This window comes from Triturus cristatus, chromosome 3_1 (assembly GCF_964204655.1).
Source record: "Triturus cristatus chromosome 3_1, aTriCri1.1, whole genome shotgun sequence".
Taxonomy (NCBI): domain Eukaryota; kingdom Metazoa; phylum Chordata; class Amphibia; order Caudata; family Salamandridae; genus Triturus; species Triturus cristatus.
Window position 1 is genome coordinate 1157500427 of NC_140583.1, and position 19150 is coordinate 1157519576.

At 45.1% G+C, this 19150-nt stretch overlaps 1 protein-coding gene across 4 annotated transcripts in view; it reads left to right on the forward strand.

Annotated features, from left to right (window-relative positions):
- The window catches only part of FEZ1 (fasciculation and elongation protein zeta 1), a 493775-nt gene that overhangs the window by 279173 nt on the left and 195452 nt on the right, over positions 1-19150 (forward strand). For all 4 annotated transcript variants that reach the window (XM_085646026.1, XM_085646027.1, XM_085646028.1 and 1 more), the window contains one exon: positions 11250-11418. In XM_085646026.1, the coding sequence (XP_085502152.1) occupies positions 11250-11418 (169 nt within the window). The remainder of the gene's footprint in view (positions 1-11249; positions 11419-19150) is intronic.

Sequence of the window (19150 nt, forward strand, 5' to 3'; positions counted from 1 at the left end):
GTTGGAGCTGACAGTTGGCACCTGACTGGTGAAGAGAGAGCAGCAGAAACCTGAAGGAGGAAGGAGTGAGGCAGCAGGGGTGGAAACTTGTGCCTGGAGTGGGGTCCATAAACCCACCCTTGATACTAGTCCCTACTGACTGAGCCCAGCCTGGAGCCCTGTGTGGGAGAAAGCAAGAAAAACCATCTTAAGGACCTGGACAGCAGGAACAGGCCTTAAAAGTAAAGAACAGCAAGTACCTGACCTGGTTACTGGTAACTACCTGAAGTCCGACGTCGAGAAGCCTGGAGACCTGGAGCCCGAGGTGGAGAAGCGGCGCTGACTGGAAAGCAGACGTCGTACCCGGAGCCGCCAGAGGTCGAGAGAGGGCGCCGACGGAGGTCGTGGAGAGTACCAGAGGTCGAGGAGGAAGTCACCCGAGGTCGAGTGAGCGGCGTCGACGGGGGAGTGAAGTCCGCCCTCCGGAGTCGCCGGAGACCGAGGTGAAGCGTGCCGGAGGTCGGGAGTGGAGATCGCACTCCGGAGTCGCCGGAACCTGAATAGAATCGTGCCGGAGGTCGGGAGTGGAGGTCGCACTCCGGAGTCGCCGGAACCTGAAGGAAGGAGCACCGGAGGTCGGGAGTGGAGATCGCACTCCGGAGCCGCCGGAAGTCGACATCGAGCCAAGGCCGCCCGACGTCATCGAACCGGAGCCGCCCGAAGTCGACATCGAGCCAAGACTGCCCGACGTCATTGAACCGGAGCCGACATCGAACCGAGGCCGCCGACATCGAACCGGAACCGCATACCGGCGTCGACAAGAACTGTCATTGAGCCGAGGCCGCCGACATCGAACCGGAACCGCCTCTTGGCGTCGACACGACTCCAGCGGCGTCGGAGCTTCATAAAAAGGGCAGTAAGTGGAATAGAGGGCGCCTAAGGGTCTGTGAAGCCCTAAGAGACCAACCTAGGGGCTAGAGAGGTGCTGGAACCAGCTTGATTGTGCCAGGGGTGAGCTGAGACTAATACAGAGGGGTTGTGTAGTGTGGGAGAGCCAGATCTCTAGATTTCCCTTTGATCTACCTCAGTTTAGGCCTCAGCCTTGTCCAAGCCAGGGAGTATACCCCTCAGGCCATTCACCTAACCACAAGCTGTGACTGGGCCAAATCAGCCCATAGTATTTTAAATGTGATCTGATTTTACAAATGTCATTGTTGGCTGATATTATTTATTGAGGGTACTGTATTTATTGTATTTATCTAAGTTATTCCTGTGATGTATTTATTGTCCTGAGCTAACTTATTCCTGCACAGTATTTATTGCCTCACAGTATTCATTTGACCTGATCCTATTTATTGCACCTGTAAAGTGTTATTATTTATTTGACCTGCACTTTTTAAGGAAAAGCCTTGTGTACTGTGATTGTATTATTATTTATTTAATCAGCAACTAAGAGAAAAGAAGATAAAGAGATATAATTTCAGTATAATTTTTAAGGTGTAGTGTCGTTTTTGGAACGGATGCACGCATGGTTATTGTGTGGGTATGACGTATGCTTAACACGGTGCCTTCCTTACCGCTCGAGCCAAGCTACCACAGTGTGTCTGGGAGAACATCACCACCACCCTTCCGGTGTGGGAGTGTGTTTTTCTAACAGGTGGATATAAGCCCACTGTGCACAAAATACTGGCTGGGGCGGCCCTGACCAGGACTAGTTTATGGCGTGCGCCTCTCACAGTGGGGATTTGTGTTCGCAAGGTCCATTGGCGAATGAGCGCGCAGCGCGCTGACATTGGTGACTATGATTGGAGGAGGACCCCGACCAGGCCAGTCTGTGCGCACATGACCCGACCCGTGATGAGCATCGTCGATGATGACCAGCAGCCCCCCCCACACACACACGTGAGGTGGCTGCACATGTAAATTGTAAGTGCAAGCGCTCCTGCTGCCACTTGCACATGCGCAGTGCTGCACACCCACCCATCCACCTAGCTTAGTAGTGTGTGAGGAGCGGGCCGATATGTGGGTCCCCAGGGCCATCAATCTTGTAGTGCGCAAAGAGGCTACCAATGACGGCCCTTGGCATCATTTTTGGCCAGCCCCAACGCGATGTGCTATAATGCAGGCTGACCATGTGCTCTCGCTCTTTCGGCACGAGCGGTTGGACAGGCTGACTGGAGCCAGGACGAGCGTCTCGTTTTCGTCATCGTAGGACAGGAGAGTCTGTGTGATCGCCCGTAGGCCGCAGCAGGCAGACTTGCTCCTCTCTGGTCTGGTGCCGGTGAGGTGAATTGCTGCTTGCTGGCTGCATGTCAGTACTCGACACACACAGTCCACTGTCCTCTTTACTCTAGTGAGTCCATCTCTGAGTGCCCGGACCGGGCGGAGCTGCGGAGTCTCACTCACACGGTCACGGAGTGTGGAGTTAGTCATGCACGCTCACCCCACACCCACCCATAGTCGGGCTCGGAGACGGCAATGGCGCACACTGGGCTGCCTGGCCTGGGTTGGCTGGTCTGTGTCTGTGTGCTGCCACAAGTCAGGCTTGGAGATGGCGTGCTGCTGCACTGGGCCTGGCCTGGGCTGGCTGGCCTGTGTGCTGCTGTGGCCTCACGGGCGCGGCCCCAGCCTTCCCTAGCCTTGAGTAGCTGCCTTCTCCAACTTGAGAACGCCAGTACCAGGATCGTTGACTGACTGTAGTGGACTAGAGCCCCACCATTGCTGGTGAGAAGCACGGCCCCAGCCCTACTCTAAGTAGGTTACATTTAATTGTTACCTCTCCGTCCAGACTACCTATACAGCAGCAGTAGGAACTGGTCTAGGTTGAAATTTATGCCACAGAGGGTGTGTTTGCACTGACCAATGCGTTGTTCCTGGCTGGGTGCAGACGCAGCCAACCTCATTTGTTAAAATAACTTCAGGGCGGCTGCTGTTTAAGGTATCTCTATGGTCTGGTGCCGTTTTCGATATGGATAATGGGTGAAAGTTGTAACAACACCACATGTGAAGTTACCCGAAGGCAAGGGGCAGGCCTGTGGAATGCATGTGTGGATGGGAAAGCAAGGAACTGCCTTCCCTGTGTGTTTTTAGTGCCTTTTTCCATGGGACGCGGTGTGTTAATTGTGCCAACTCATTAAAGGGAAAAATATGTAAATTGTATTTTCTTACTCTTGAAATTAATGGTTGGTAGCTTTTTGAAAAAGTTGTCAAAGCAGGTTTATAAAGTATAAGGTTGGGGTAAAATTATTCCTTCCTAAAGTGGAAGGTATTGAAGTTACAGCTTTAGCACGTGGGGGGAATAACCTAGTCAGTCAGTATGCAAGTGACATCATGGCGTGTGCCGTCACAGCCCATGATGTCACAATGTGTGGCATCACAGTAAATGACATCACGCGAAGTAACATCAGATAAGATCGCACACATTTGTTTTTATTAGATATATTATGAATGCATTAAGCACATTATGAGATTTAACAAATTGTGCTTTAGGCTTGTTCTGCAAAAGTGGCACAATCCCAATGTAAAATGTGGGGCTCAATATATTGTACTAAAATTGTTTTTAAAACCCTGCCATAAAGAAATTGGCAACAAGGAGCAGCATGGTTGTACATCTGTTATGCTTAATTGGTTGCAAAGTCTGCGTTTTCTAATATTTTATGGGGTTAAGACATCTGCAGAGGTGCCCAGTAAATATCAGGGAATGATAATTGGTGAGAACTCTGGAGGTTAAAGTATTTGTCGGAGAGATCTCTGCTTTGTGTAGTCCCAGATCTTAATCAAAGTAGTTTAGAAGGTTAATGTGTCTCCTGCAAAGCACATCATGTAATATGCAGATGACAGATGTGTTTATTAATGTAGCTAGGTTAGTGGGCTACTGCTTTGAACACAGATCCTTTTGTTCCTTGCAGTTCATAATTAGTAAGCCTTTTACTATTGCACAGTGAGCTATGTGGGACTGCTACATCTTTTAACATCCACTGAGCCATGCAACACATCTTGTACATTGATTTACACAATTACATGATTTATTGTCAATGTGTATGTTATGCATTGCATTCAGTAGCGCTATAAAATAAATAAAATACTGCTATTTAAATTGTGTGTAAATACTGGGACTGACCAACACATCTGAAATTCTTACATTTCATACACTAACATAAAGGGACTGAAACAAGTCAAGCATGCCTCTCAAATACCTGTGAAGAGATAAGCTGTGTACTTTTGTTTCCCTCCATTGCATTTACATTTAAGTGTGAGGTTCCAGGTCACTTGATCAAAAGGAGGCCTGTTGGTCCCTTAACTTGGCCTTTATCTATAAATGAAAAACTATACAAAACATGGATCCCTCCAGCAAATACATTATCCTCCAGAGTTTTCTTACCCAGGGCATATTTGCAAGGAAAACGAGGATTCTGGATGTTAAATGAGATGTTGTTTTTTACAAGTCTAAATGCATTTTGAATCAATACATCATGCATAAAGCGCAGTCATATGAGATGCATGGAATTCTAAAGGGGTGGCACTGAGTTCTACAGAAATTCTTAAAATACAATTTAGAGGGAGCAGTAATTTGCACTTAACACTATTGCTGCCTTTCTAAATCTTTGTTTTCTACTATTGTAATTTGAGCAGGGCCTGTTTCACGTTAAAAAGCCAGTGAGGACTGGTCTTAAAAATGAGTAGCATTAAGACAGATGCCCAGTTACCTACCTCCTACTATCTGTATATTGAATAGAATGTATATTTGTCCTTAAAATGGTTTCTGATGACTATTTCTGCATAATTCAAGACTTGCTACTTTGGGCTGGTTTTTGGGATGACACTGGTCTGCGTTGGGCTGAATTTGGGCTTATACTTGAGTGGCTTTGGGCTTGGGACTGGTCTCAAAATATTGCAACACTGTCCTGGACTCAACGCACTAATCACAGTCATCAAGCAACCCCAAGTTTGCCCTGTACCTGCCGGTGCCACAGTCGAGCAGACTGAAGCCAACAAACGGGGTCTGGCTAAAACCCGACGGAAGCCCCTTGCCACAGGTGAGCAACGGCGCAGTTGCCCCTGCGGCTAGGCAGCCTGGGGCATCAGAGGAAGGCTCATCGGAGCCGTGGCCATCCAGGAAAAATCCCATTGCATAAGGCAGAGATGCGGTGAGTGGGGGAGCAGTGGAAGGGTGAGGCTCGCAGCCCCAACGTGATCAACGGTTTCGCCTGCCACCATGGGGGGCCTTCTGGGCCATAGTGCGGGTAGTATTTAGCCCCTGTCTCCCTCCCCTGCATTGTGCCCAACTGCGGCCAACATAAAGTGGAAGAGCACCTCTCTGCCCTCCTGAATTCGACATGCCACTTACCACCGGTGGGGACACGAGACGCTTGGAGGCCATAGCCTCGCAGGGCCTAGAGACTTTTGAGGCAGAGCCGATAAAGGGTCCCAGAGACCGGGGAGATCCTGAGCCACCCACCAGTGACTTTCATTATATTACCATTCTACTGGACTGGGTCTGAACGCCCACAGGCATGGCTGCCACATTCTATAGGGTAGACTGGTGGCCTACACAGGCTGTTTCCCTGGGAACTGCACCGTGGCTGGTGGTTCACTTGTAGCCTGGGGCTGAGCCAATTTGAGGTGTATGAGACTTCCAGAAACTCTTGCACTGTGCCGCGCTGCGACAGGCCCCTGGAATAGTGTGCTACCCAGTGGGCCTTTGCTGCCTACATTGCGGCTTACTGGAAATCGCTGGGGTAAGCTGAGGCCACAACCTGCACTGTATCTGCAGCCAAGCTGGCAGCGGAGTGTCCCCACTGCTGTTACTGGATGCACTGATCGGCCTGTCCTGGGGCCTAGAGGTGACATGATTGGCAACTCATCGCTGGGGCCTGCATGCCTTTGCACTCCGCAGGAGGCATCTGTTCTGCCCCTCCTTTTGCTACCAGACTCTGGGGGTCTTCGTGGCACCAGGGCTGCTCGTGCTGCGGCACCCTAGGGGCTGGGAGGGTACCAGCAAACAGGCCCCTGAAAGTAACATCATGACTGGAGAGCTGATGCCCAATGACACGCCATGGACTCTGATATTACTCACCATGGGCATTGACACTCAAGTGTCCAGAGCTCCTCTTGTTGTTATGCAGTATACTCCTACCTGAAGTGCTGATCCACGCACATCGCGCAAAGAAAGATTCAGCATGTTCTCCTCCTGAGTTAATGCTAGTACTGAGATATTTCTGAAAATATCCTTTGTAATTCTGGAGTATTTTTGAAGGAAGACAGTTGTCTTAGGTTGTCTTAAGAAGGTTCTTTATTGGTTACATCCTTTTATTCCAGTGAATTCATTTACTGTGAGTGGTAAAACAGCCTACACGTGTTTCGCCCTATGTGGTCTGTAGGACCAGGGTTTTCTCAAAGCTTCACAGTTAAACAGAAGTTGAATAAACAATTCCTTATGGACTTTGTGGGGTATATTAGTCTTCAGGTTGATATCCTAAAGCAAATGCCGGAATTTGTCAGGTAGATCCGTAGCGATAGTCTCAGGGCAATCCCTCTTCTGAGTAACGAACTTCGTGTAGGTCTGACGTAGCGCTCCTGCAGGAAACACACCGGATGTTGCCAGAGGCCCTCAAGCTTCAGCGGCGGTGGTGGGAGCAAGTTTAGCTACCAACTACTCCTCTTGCGTGAGAGTAGTGCTGATCTGGGTGAAACTGGGGATCCCCTTCATGACAAATGACATTAGAGTAGAGACAAATGGTAGGTTTGTGCTACTGCACGGACACTTAGATGGATGGCGCCTCCTCTTAGGGACAGTAAATGCCCAAAACACTGACCAGACCCCGTTCCTATGAGCACTAACTAACAAATTGTCCTGCTGGAGCAGGATCCCATGACTCCTAGGCGACAACTTTAATTTTGTCCTTGACACAGCTGTGGATCGCTCCTTCCCTCCCTTGTCATGCGCACTGGCCACATCTAACGCATAGGCTCTCACTGATTGACTTTTGTACTAGCAGTCCGCAGCCATATGGTGAGTTCGCAACCTAAACACATGCATGTATTCCTTCTATTCCTCACCACACAACCTGCATGTTCAACTCATGTTCAACTCAACTGATTCATTGGGTCTGCCTATCTGCTTCCCACCATCCAACACACAGACTATTTAGGCCGCACACACTCTGATCATAATTTACAGTATCTACAGTTGACATGGGAGACACCTCGCTTGCCATACCCACATGGCGACTGTAGCCCACCACGCTCAAAGACCCACCATTCCGTGCATCCCTGGGCTCTGCCACAGTAGAATATTTTTACTTCAATGACACCGCCATGGACAGAGTGCCTGATAGGGGACACTGCTTGTGGCTAATTTAGAGCAAACTTATGCACCTAGAAATGAACTCTGTAACTGACCCAAAATACATCCAACAATTGGCTGAGGCGTGCAGTGAACACCTCTCTCTACAGGAGCGACTCCCGTGCCTAAACTATGCCACGCATTCCTCACACACTCACACAACATCCAGACTTATAGGTTGACTTTTGCAGTGGTTGATACACCAGGGCCAGTCGAGACAACCCATTCTCTCACAAAATTTGTCTACAGGGCACCCCCTTCACACTCAACATGAAATACATACGGAACTAACAAGACACTACACCTCACTTTACAGGTCAGTTGCAGGCGCCAATCCGGCTCATCTGGGAGCATTCTTCTCAGTGCTCCGCCTTCCTACCATCACACCAGAACAGTGCGAGGAGCTGGACAAGCCCATAACACTATAAGAAATTTGCAGGACCATTAAAGCCATAGCCACCGACAAGTAACCTGGCCCAGACGGCCTGCCAGCCTAATATTATAACGCTGGTAGAGCTGCTGTTTCAAACATAGACAAGTGGCATCTGCCGCGAAACAGGAATGGTTGGGCGAACGGGGTGGAGGGGTGTGTGGAAATAGATTAAAAAAAAAGAATAATAATAAAATAAACATACCTTTTTCTTCACCGCTGAGCCACCGCCGCCTTTCCTCCGTCCTCTTCGGGTCTGCTACAGCACCGGAAGCAGTAAGGCTTCCGGGATTTCCCAGCCAATCACAACGCAGAAGCAGCGTCCTGATTGGTGTGAGTGTCCTGTTTGGACGCTCAGGCAGTGCCTGGGGAGGCTGGGCATGTTCTCCACGGGGCTGTGCTCTACAGCCCAATGGAGAACATGCCAAGTGTGGATGATGGTTTGGTCAGCCTAAGAGGGCCAGGCAAACTGTCATGTGCACTTAGAGGAGTGCTAACCACTCCTCACTCTGCTTGGGATCATGGAGCCCAGCCCCACCCCCACCTGGCTCTGAGTGCCGCATACAAAATTAAAATGATAATAACGTCCTGTAAATATCATTTTCTTTTTCTTTTGTGCGCTGCTTAAATAGCAGTGGGGCAACGCTCCTCCGCCTTAGCAGAGGAGCCGCCACTGACAGACCAAAATGGGGTTGTTCCAGCCCAAAACACCTTGCTGAATTTGTGGTGATTCTTTTAGCTCTCAAAATACTCCACATATCATTGGCCTCACTCAGAATGCTTAGTCCTAGACCACGAGAAAGCCTTTGATTTGCGGGAATGGGATTTTCTATTTGACATGCAATGGACTGGGAGGCCACTTCCTCAGATTCTTTAAATTGCTCTACACTACACCTCTGGCTCGAGTCAAAACAGCTTCCCATACCTCTGATGCTATCTCGAAGAAAAGGGGCACCTGTCGGGAATACCCGCTATCCCCATTACTTTTCTCTTTGGCCAAGAGCCACTTGCTATGGCTATCAGGTCGGAGAGAAAAGAATGGGACATTCCATTGGGAGAAGAAACTCATGCAATCTCTTTGTGCACAGATGATCTCCTTCTATATTTTTGAGACATGAGATCGGAAGTCCTGACGCTCACTGAGTTTGCTGCCATTTCTGGCTTGCGGGTGAACTGGGACAAATCATGCTTATTTTCTTTCACCCCTTTGTATCCTGATTCTACATTTGCTCTTAGTGGGATCCCAGTCAAGTGGCAACCCAACATGTTTAACTACCTAGGGGCCTGGTTATTTGATCAAACAGCTGACTAATTGGACGATAAACTTACCAGGGCGACGACTGCCCTAAGATCCCAAATGTCGGTCTGGTGCACACTCTCGTTGTCCGTCATGGGTCGGGTACCTTTTCTTAAAATGGTGTCCTCGCCTCAGCCACTTTACTTCTTCACTAACCTGCCCCTATATCTTGCACCCCCCTAGTTTAGATCCTTGGAGAGAACCATACAAGAGTTTTTATGGAACAAGTCTCAATGCCGGGTAGCATTGGCAAAATGTACCTGCTTATGGATCAGGGGAGACTTGCGGTGCCCAATATGGAGCAATACTATTTAGCCTCCCAGCTCCAATGGGTGGCCAGGTGGGTGGTGGGGGAGCAGCTTTCAGACACCGCTGCTGAAGCCACCTGAGTCTCTCATGCTCAAGGTTGCATATAAATGCTACCCACGTACCCAGTACCTTACACATCCACTACCCATACGGGCCAGCACTGCCCCTACTAGGCATGCCCAGAGGCAACATTAACACTTCGTCAGCGGTGATCGTTGCTTGGCTTGCTGCCAGTCTGCACTCACTGGGGGACTTCTATCAAGATGGCGAGCTAGTGCTGTCTGATACACTGGTGGCGGAACTGGGACTACATCCCTGCTTTTTTCTACTCAACACCTCACTGTTTGGAGTGCTGGGCGAAAGGTGGCAGGCGCAACAATGAGCCTTCCATGCACCCCATAATACAGTATGTGCATGTTATAGGAACGGGTCAGCACCTCACGAGATTGTTTGCGGCCCTCCTCCAACACACAGCAGTAACTCTCACACCCCCGAGGCTGCGCTGGGAGAGGGATCTGACCCATCCCTATATGGATAAGGAGTGGGCTTCTGTGCTGGAGGGCCCAACCCATGTCCCTCAGAATGCCCGCTTCCTCCTCATCTCATACTACATACCCCAACGATCCTATGTCACGCTGGCGACAATTAACTGATACTGTAAACGAACAGACGCACACGACCCCAGATGTAATTTACTAGATGCCAACCTCCTTCATATGTTATGGACATGTCCTTATCTCCACACTTACTGGCGACATGTAACTATCCAACTGACTGCCTGCACTGGTCACACAAACCTACACACGTGGGAGGTATACATTTTAGGACACATTCCCAGGGGCAAGCAGCACAGGGTCACATCCTGATTCCAAGACCTGGGATTGATAGTAGCAAAATGTTTAATCACCAGGTGCTGAAAATCGCCTGAACTGCCCCCATTACTAGCATGGCGGCAATCGCGCTGGTATGGGCTAGGCCGAAATCATCGCACTGCACAAAGAGGACACTTTGGGGCTGCCAAGATATCTATGGCCGCCAACTGGGATACTACATTACATGACTTACGATAAGACCAACACTTGGAGCACACAGACGTGGTGACAGAAACAGATGGGATGGACACGGTGACCTAGCTTATTGCTCTCCACTGGCAGCTGAGATAGTGGTGTTGTGCCGGCCCACATCGGTTGAAAACGATCTGTAGTGACCATTACTGGTAAATATGTACATTGATATTTCCTTTTCTCATTTGGGGACTGGCAGGGAGCGGAGGGAAGCAGGGGAAACCCAAGTTCGGTCGATTTGTATTATTGTTCCATTTTGTTCCCTATTTTCTTTCCTTCCTTCACTACTGTGATGTACTACTGTGTTGATGGCCTAGAAATGTGCCCTCATCTACCTTTACGCCACATGTAGTCAGCTCCGCAGGGAGAAACGCACAAGGACTAGGTAACACTTTTGCTAGACGCCTAATTGTGATCTTTTGCTAATAGCATATTATATGTACCTCTCCCCTTTGTGGTGAATGTTGACCTCTCTTGTTGTCTTCTTGTACATCACATGTAAATCATGTTTTAGACTATTGTTAAAGTGTCAACTCCTGAGCTGTAAAAAACGAAATACATAAATGTTTCTATAACAAAAACAAAAATCAATAAAAGAGATTTAAACAAAAAATGCTAAAAGAGGCTGTGGACTTATGAATAGTAAAGGTGACGCGGTATAAGTTCAGGAAATCGCTGGATCAGTGACTGCACAAATTTGACATTTATGGCAATGCTAAGGAATGAAGGTAATATGTACAGACAGTTGAATACCATGATCATTTTCAATAACAGCTTATGCCCTGAACGTTCTTGGACTGAGACTAAACTGTAAAATATTTGTAGGTTATTGAAGAAATTGAAGAGATGATGCAGAATACGCCAGATCCTGAAGAGGAACTTGAGGAGGTGGAGGAAATTGATAATGATGAGCCCGCACCTCAGTCGGATTTCATCCTACTTCAGGAAATGCGAGCTTTGACACAGGCATTGAACAACAATTGGTCCTGCGAGGGTAAGGCCTTGAGCATTTGTGTACAATAGATGGTTCATCCATGCTTTTGCAAACCGACCAGGCGTTAATCATAGTAAAAAATGGCTTGATTAGACCAGTAGCTATCAACATACACAACGCAATGAAAAGGCGTAGCCTATACCAAGTGTTTATGGTAATAACCCAAAAATTAGGCCTTATGAGACAAGTTGGCAGACTAGATCACAAACTTGACAGATGTCTCTTTGGATATTTAACCAGTGCTTTATAATCAGTGACCCTTTGTAAAACGATGACGTGGACATTCATATTTGTGACGGAGTACCCTGTCCACCAGAATTTAAATAATTATTTTAGTTATGTCTGAGCCTACATGCCTACCAATTATATGGTACGTCACTCCTTTGTTTATTGGAAGCCTGACTACATTTATTTGGCACACTGCAATATCAGCTGGATTCTATCTAGAGTTCCAAATCCATCTAGAAGCCTCACAGTTGGTCGCCGATACAGGGATCCATTGCTCGACTTTCAAACTCCTCCAGTACATGCTTATTTCTGCCTGGATAAGAACAAGATATTATGCCCATCCATACATTCTTGGCCAATCTCGCATCTACTTACCTCTGCAGCACAATTCTACCTCACATATCTGCACAATGTGTGCTTCTTCCCACACAGTCCATTATCAGTTCCTATCCAAAGAGATGTAAGCAGAAGAGATGGTCGGTAACATCACTGACTTCTGCAATGACACCATTGATGACACTGTACAAGGCAAGGGCATGAGTTTTAGTTACTACAGTTAATTATAACTGATTAATTTCAGTGTTTTTTAAAGTTTAAAATGTAATGTTTTAACTGCCATTTTCACATAACTATAAAAGCACTTTAACGTTTGTGTTTTGAGGTGCATTTCTGTACAGGATAAAAAAATTAAGGGGTGGGTTAAAAAAGACGTTTTTCCGTATTTTTGCTCCTGTAGGAAATGTTACAACAAAAAGGTAATGATGGGATGCTTGAATTAATCTCAGCCACTGTCAATCTCTTGGGACTGCATCCCAATTGTTTTTCACCCACCACAACACCTCAGTTTGAACCAAGTCATATGTCAATCAGTCTTGACCCTGCTCCAATGGGAACAGTCCAGCCAGAACTGCTAGGTCAGGTTCTCCCTGAACTGTGACACAAACAACGTAGGACTGGTTTGGTTCCAGTGGTACAGTGAGCAAAAGACTCGCATTTGGGCATACCCTTCACACTTAGGGTGTCAACTGCAACAAAAACAAGGTGATCAATGGAATTCTAGAATTAATGTCAGCCACTGGCATAGGACATGCTGACAAAGACTTCAAAATAGATTTACACCATTTTACACCAATTTTGGCATACAAGTACAACTTTACCTAGCGTGTTTTTCAGGGTTTGATGTAAATCTGTAAACTAGTCTTTGAAGTATTAGAGTATGAATAAGATGGTCGGTAGGCTTACACGGTTAACACTTTTTATATCATGGCCTTTTAAAATCGCTAATTGAAAAATCATGATTTCTGTCTGTCACAGTTGAAGCCTTTGAGGACTGTTATTGGCTGACGAAGAGGACGTCTTTTTTTCTTGATATCTTGAAAATCCCAATTTTTATCACATTTGGTATTTTAGGACGTTGTAAAAAAGTATTCTAGAACAAAGGGGGCAGTATGAGAGGTGTCCAACGCAAGAGAAGTACTTGGGAGACTCAGAGGTGTGAGATATTGGGGTTAATTTATTTTTTCAAATAACACATTTGCTGCAGGGAAATTTCAGTTTCACTGAAAATAGTTATTATGTTGCCTCATTTTGTATTGGGATACAGATACTACCTTCCAAATATTGTGATTTTTAATTTAAAAAAAGTATCTCAAACAAGGCTGATGCTTGGTAAAGGCCATGAAAGACTGCACACATTGGTACTGCATGCCCTGACCCAAGATCATGCCCTACTGCCAACCTCTGCTGCACAAGAATGAAGGCCATGCATTGCGGGGATAGTGTTACGAAGTCCATAAGATGACAGGACACATGTGAGAAAAGCCTGAAATACAAAAAGTACAATACTAAACTACGGTATCCCATCCATATACATTATAGTGACAAAATGAATGTAAATATATATTTTACATGAAAATGGAAAACAGAGTATCTCAAACCTAACAGCTAAACATTTACTCTCTACAACATCTCAGCAGCAAGGGCTGCTACTAAAACACTGTAGTGTAAATTAGCACTATAGTGTTATAGAAAACATAGTGGCAATACTATGATACTATGTAATCTCTCCTAGCTTTGGGACAGACAGAAGACCTTATGGTATGTCTGGGAGTTGAGTCAAGAGCATAACCACCGCAGTGAACGTCCTGTGGAGCACTGTGCCCACAGATACTCAGATTAATCTTTGCCTTCAAATCAGATTTGGCAATGGTGCTATTAAGCTTTGTTTCATGCCATTTTACCAACCTGGTGTTAAAAAAACATGGGCCATCCTACTCACAAGGAACCAGGGCATCAGTTATATAACCAGGAACAGTGGTTCCTGCGGACAATGTACACAGTATGTGGTAATTGTTAAGCTCAATGGCAATAGTCTTGGGTAAAGAGTGTCGGAGGGAGAATCAAAATCATACACAATAAGAAATTCGAGAGTATTTACAGTTTATGTAAATTACGTAGTAAGATTAATCAAAAAGGTGCTCAGTGGCCCAAGTGAACTTGAACCTATAATTCAGAAGTGACAATTTGTGACATACAGTAGGTTTCACCTTATACAAAACGGAAACGAATACATATACATTAGGTATTACCAGCCTTCTAACACAATTCTTGGGGCTGGAAAGTGGTTCGTTTGAGGTATGTGTCGATGGCATTTTAACACCACAAGCAATAGGGGGTCTTATCAGGACCTAACAATGAAGGACACCTGAAATAAAATAACAAAAATAATAACTGAATCTGCTTGAACAGAAAATAGGAATTATGAAGGCTGGGGCATTTACCTGCGATAACGATCGGCTGACAGTGTGAAAATGTGCACATCAATGAAATTGTGGATCAAGACAAGGTATTGAGCGAGAGGGTACTCACATGGTGCTCATCCGGGCACTGGCAGAAAGAAAAGAGTTGAAAATTAGATATAGTGCTTATTGACATGCATGGAAGGCAAATTGGACTTTCAAAACATGTCAGTTACTCACATGATTGTGAGAGGAAGGTGGACTGACAATCCTAATGGCGTGTTTAAGATATACGTCTGTGTTCCAAACGATTACATAAACCCACGGCAATCCATAGTGTAGATTACCATCTAAGAGTAAAGGAAAAATTGTAAGGAGGAACATTGAAAGCATGTTGTACTGTGAAATGCTAGCTGTCTAGAGGAAAAGATCAATTATCGAGCCAGCGGGAGCATTCTACTTTTACTCACCCGAGGTATGACACCAAGAGAAAAATTATCTCGTATAGGTACGTCCTATCCAAGTCCCTACCAGTTTCATTATCTCTTTACTGGGATTTGCGTTACAATACAACTACTTCATGTCTGAGGGTAACTTTTAGCAACAATGCTCTGGGACTTCGATGGGAGAAGTTTTTGCTCCTAATCTGGCCAATATCTATATGGATTACATAAAACAAACATATGCACTTTCCCAGCAAAATAGGTATTGTTCCTACATTTTATGTTGGAAACAATATATCAATGATATGTTTCTTATTTGATCAGGTTCTGAATATAATTTCCATGATTTTGTAACATACTTGAATGGTGCCCAGAAGCCTTCACATCAACCATACATAAATCAGAAATCACCTTCCTGGATTTAGCTATCAAACATCAGAAGGAAAATTGTACACTAGTCTCTACAGAAAACATACAGAAAGAAACACTCTCTTATCCTATTCCAGTAACCATCCCAGAGCACTGAGAGATGGCTTACCTTTTGGCCAATTTCTACATCTTAGTAGAAATTGTTCCCAAAAAGAAGACTGCATGCGAGAAGCTCACATTCTAAAAGCTAAATTGTTTAGTAGGGATTACCCAAAGAAGATAGTGAAGAACTCCTTGAAACATGCGTGTTTCTGTCCAAAAGAGGAATCGCTTCTTACCAGAAAGTAAAACCCCTGAGAAACTGAATTGTGTCACCACCTTTGGCATGCATACAAATATGATTCGTAATTGGATTTTTAAAAACTGGCATCAGATTAGAAGCATTGATCACACTATAGAAGCTTCTTTGTTTGTGTTCAAATGTAGCAAAAACATTAAGGAGCATCTGGTGCATTCTTCTACACAATGTAATACTGGTCGTAAATCTAAGACTCTAGAAACAGCTTTGGGCCTCCCCCAAGTGAAAGGTAATTTCCGATGTGGGAACTGTATTGCTTTGCATATTTTCCTTTGATACTAAGGTTTTTGAACTTGAAAATATCAGAGAAGATTTTAATTTTTTCTCCAACTGTAATTCACAGAACTATATATGTTGTCCATGTAGATTACTGCATATTGGGCAAACATCACAACGCATCAAGCTACGCATCTGCCAACATCGCAGCAGAATAAGATGCGCTGTACTGAATGCACCTTTGGTCACTCATTTCACTGAAATGAACCATAAAGCAGATGGCCTAAAATGGCAAGTAATTGACATGGCTACTAATCTTGAAAGAGGAGGAGATGTATCACAGATTCTACAAAGAATGGAATGCTGTTGGATAGAGCAGATTGACTCAATCGCCCATGGACTCAACACACCTGAAGAATGGCGTGGCTTTGTAGCTACCTTTTGAATTGACTTGATAATTTTCTTGAACTGCATCACTGAGAAGCAGTAGAGTTAGATGCTACCTGTAAGATTTATTACAAAAGATGAGTCCATCTTTCGAATTCATCGCAGAAATGTGTGTAATAATGTATATATTAATCCCTATTTTTTCATACGTGTATATGTATATTTAGTGAGTGGCTCTAGACTTTCTCTTTGAATAATCATTTATTCTCCTCTCCTTTTCTCGACCCCTTACACTGTCATATATATACAAAATTCATAAAAATAGAAACCATTCTAAAGAAATCGGTATCCCAGAGCAGTATGATTCACATACACTTTGTTCTGTCTTTACGTTCCTAACTATAATTAGCCTTGGGAGCCGCGCGCTGCTCTCTGCTATTCACAGAAGGAAGCTGACCTTTGGCGGTCTCGGGTGAGAAGGGTTGATCGCTTGCCGAATACCGGCTGACTTTGGAGGATGTGTTTAATACAATCACAAGAGGATCCTTTTTTCATTCTTATGCATTGGGTGAGTACGTTTGACTACTCTAGCCGACTCCTTAACCTTAGATGGCCAGCTCTTCACGGTGTGGTTTGTTTCCAAAATGACACCATATATAATTATCTGTTTACATTTAGATGGTAATCTGACCTTGGCGGTCTTTGACTAAAGGGGTTGATCCTTTCCGGGATACCATCTGTTTACAGCAGCGGTGTTTAAATACCTATACAAGATAATTTTTCTCTCTGTGTCATACCTCGTGTGAGTAAAAGTAGACGCTCCAGCTGACTCAATAGTTGATCTTTTCCTCTAGTCAGCTAGCATTTCACAGTACAACATGCTTAAGTACCTCCTTACAATTATACCTTTACTCTTAGATGGTTATCTACACTATGGATTGCCGTGGGTTTATGTAATCGTTTGGAACACAGACGTATACCTTAAACACGCCATTAGGACTGTCAGTCCCCCTTCCTCTCACAATGGTGTGAGTAACGGACATGTTTTGACAATCCAATTTACCTTCCATGCACCTCATTAAGCACTATATCTAATTTTCAACTCTTTTCTTTCTGACAGTGCCCGGCTGGCCCCCATATGAGTACACTCTCCCTCCATACCTTGTGTTGAGCTGCAATTTTATTGGTGTGCACAGTTTCACACTGACAGCTGATTGATATCACTTCAGGTAAATTCGCCAGCTTTCATAATACCTATTAAGAGTTTCTCTCTGTTCTAGCAAATTCAGTTATTATTTTTGTTATTTTATTTCAGGTGTCCCTCATTCTTGGGTCCTGATGAAACCCCCTATTGCATGTGGGGTCGAAACACTGTCGACACGTACCTTAAACAAACCATTTTCTAGCCCCTGCTGTTGTGTTACAAGGCTGTTAATACCTTATGTATACGTATTCGTGTTTGTTTTGTATAAGTGGAAACCTATTGTATGTCACAAATTGTCACTTTTGAATTATATGTTTTAAGTTCACTTGGGACGCTGAGCAACTTTTTGATTAATCTTACCAGTTAATCTACATAAGCAGTAAATACTCTTGAATTTCTTGTTGTGTATGATTTTGATTCTCCCTCTGACACTCTTTGACGATTAGTATTGCCATTGAGCTTAACAATTACTATATATTGTGTACATTGTCCCCAGGAACCACTGTTCCTAATTTTACCAGCCTGAACATGCTCCACACATCCCAAATAGCCAGCTTAACCTTATTCTTCTGAAATACCCCACATAACCTGATTCATCCTTCCTTACAAATCCTGGCTTCTTCACTAGAATGTTGTCTCCCTCTAGCCACTGCCAAATCTTGGTGCAGTTTCTCTTACCATATTCCTGCTTGTAATTTTCTTGATACTTCTCTCTGAACTGCTTGCCCTCTCTTTTGAGTTCTCTCATTTCAACCTCTTTATCTAACCGCTTCTTTCCTTGTACTCTTCCACTCAACCACTTCAGATTCAATGTATTATTACCAACCCTACCTTACCTCTCTTACAGAAAAAAGGTGATTTTATGTCATTGGACTAGGAGCATTGAGTTGAGCCCACCATACTTCATTCAATACTTTAGACAAGCACCTTCTCAACTCTACTGCTTTCTTCACACATCATTTTACCACTCTATTCATGTGCTTAGCAAGACAGTTTCCTTGTGGTGAAAAAACGCTGTGTTAAGATGAACTATGGATAGATCAACTAAGAATTCCTGCATTTCCTGGAAAGTCAACTGGACAACATTCTCTGTTATAATTTCATAGGGCACCCCTTCACGAATAAATTCCTCTTTTAAGAAGCTAATCAACACCTTAGTATCCATTGAACTTACACACTTAGGGCCCCATTAGGATGGCGGGCGGATCGGTACCCCCCCTGCATTTCAATGTACAATGTGGCAGGCACCGCGCGGTACCTGTCAAGTTGTGCACTGAAAGGCACAACCTGCCTTTGTGGCATTGCGGCAGGCAATGTTTTCAGCATCGCCCGCCGCAATGTTTCAAATGCGCAATGCACCCGCCAGTATGGCGGGCTCATCCTAATAGAGGGGGCGGGACCGCTGCTGGCATTGCGGGCGGTCCCGATTCCCGGGGGTATGACCCCCTCAGTCACTACCCACTTGGACAAATAGTCTACTAATAACATTACTTTCATCTTTCATTTGGAGGTGGAAAGTATCCTCAAAATCCAGTCCCAGCTTCTTCTATGGTTCTACTGGAATCTCTACTGGAGATAAGGGAGCTTTAGATGCCAATTTGCTCTTGCCACTCAAAACACAATCCTTAACTACACCCTCCACATGTCGACCTACCCGGTCCACTATTACTATTCTCTCACTCTTGACTTAGTGAGATTCCTCCACAAATGGCCTCCATGTGCTAAGTTAAAAAATATTTCCTCTCATTGATCTAGGTGGATTTACATTTGTACCCCTGAACAATTCACT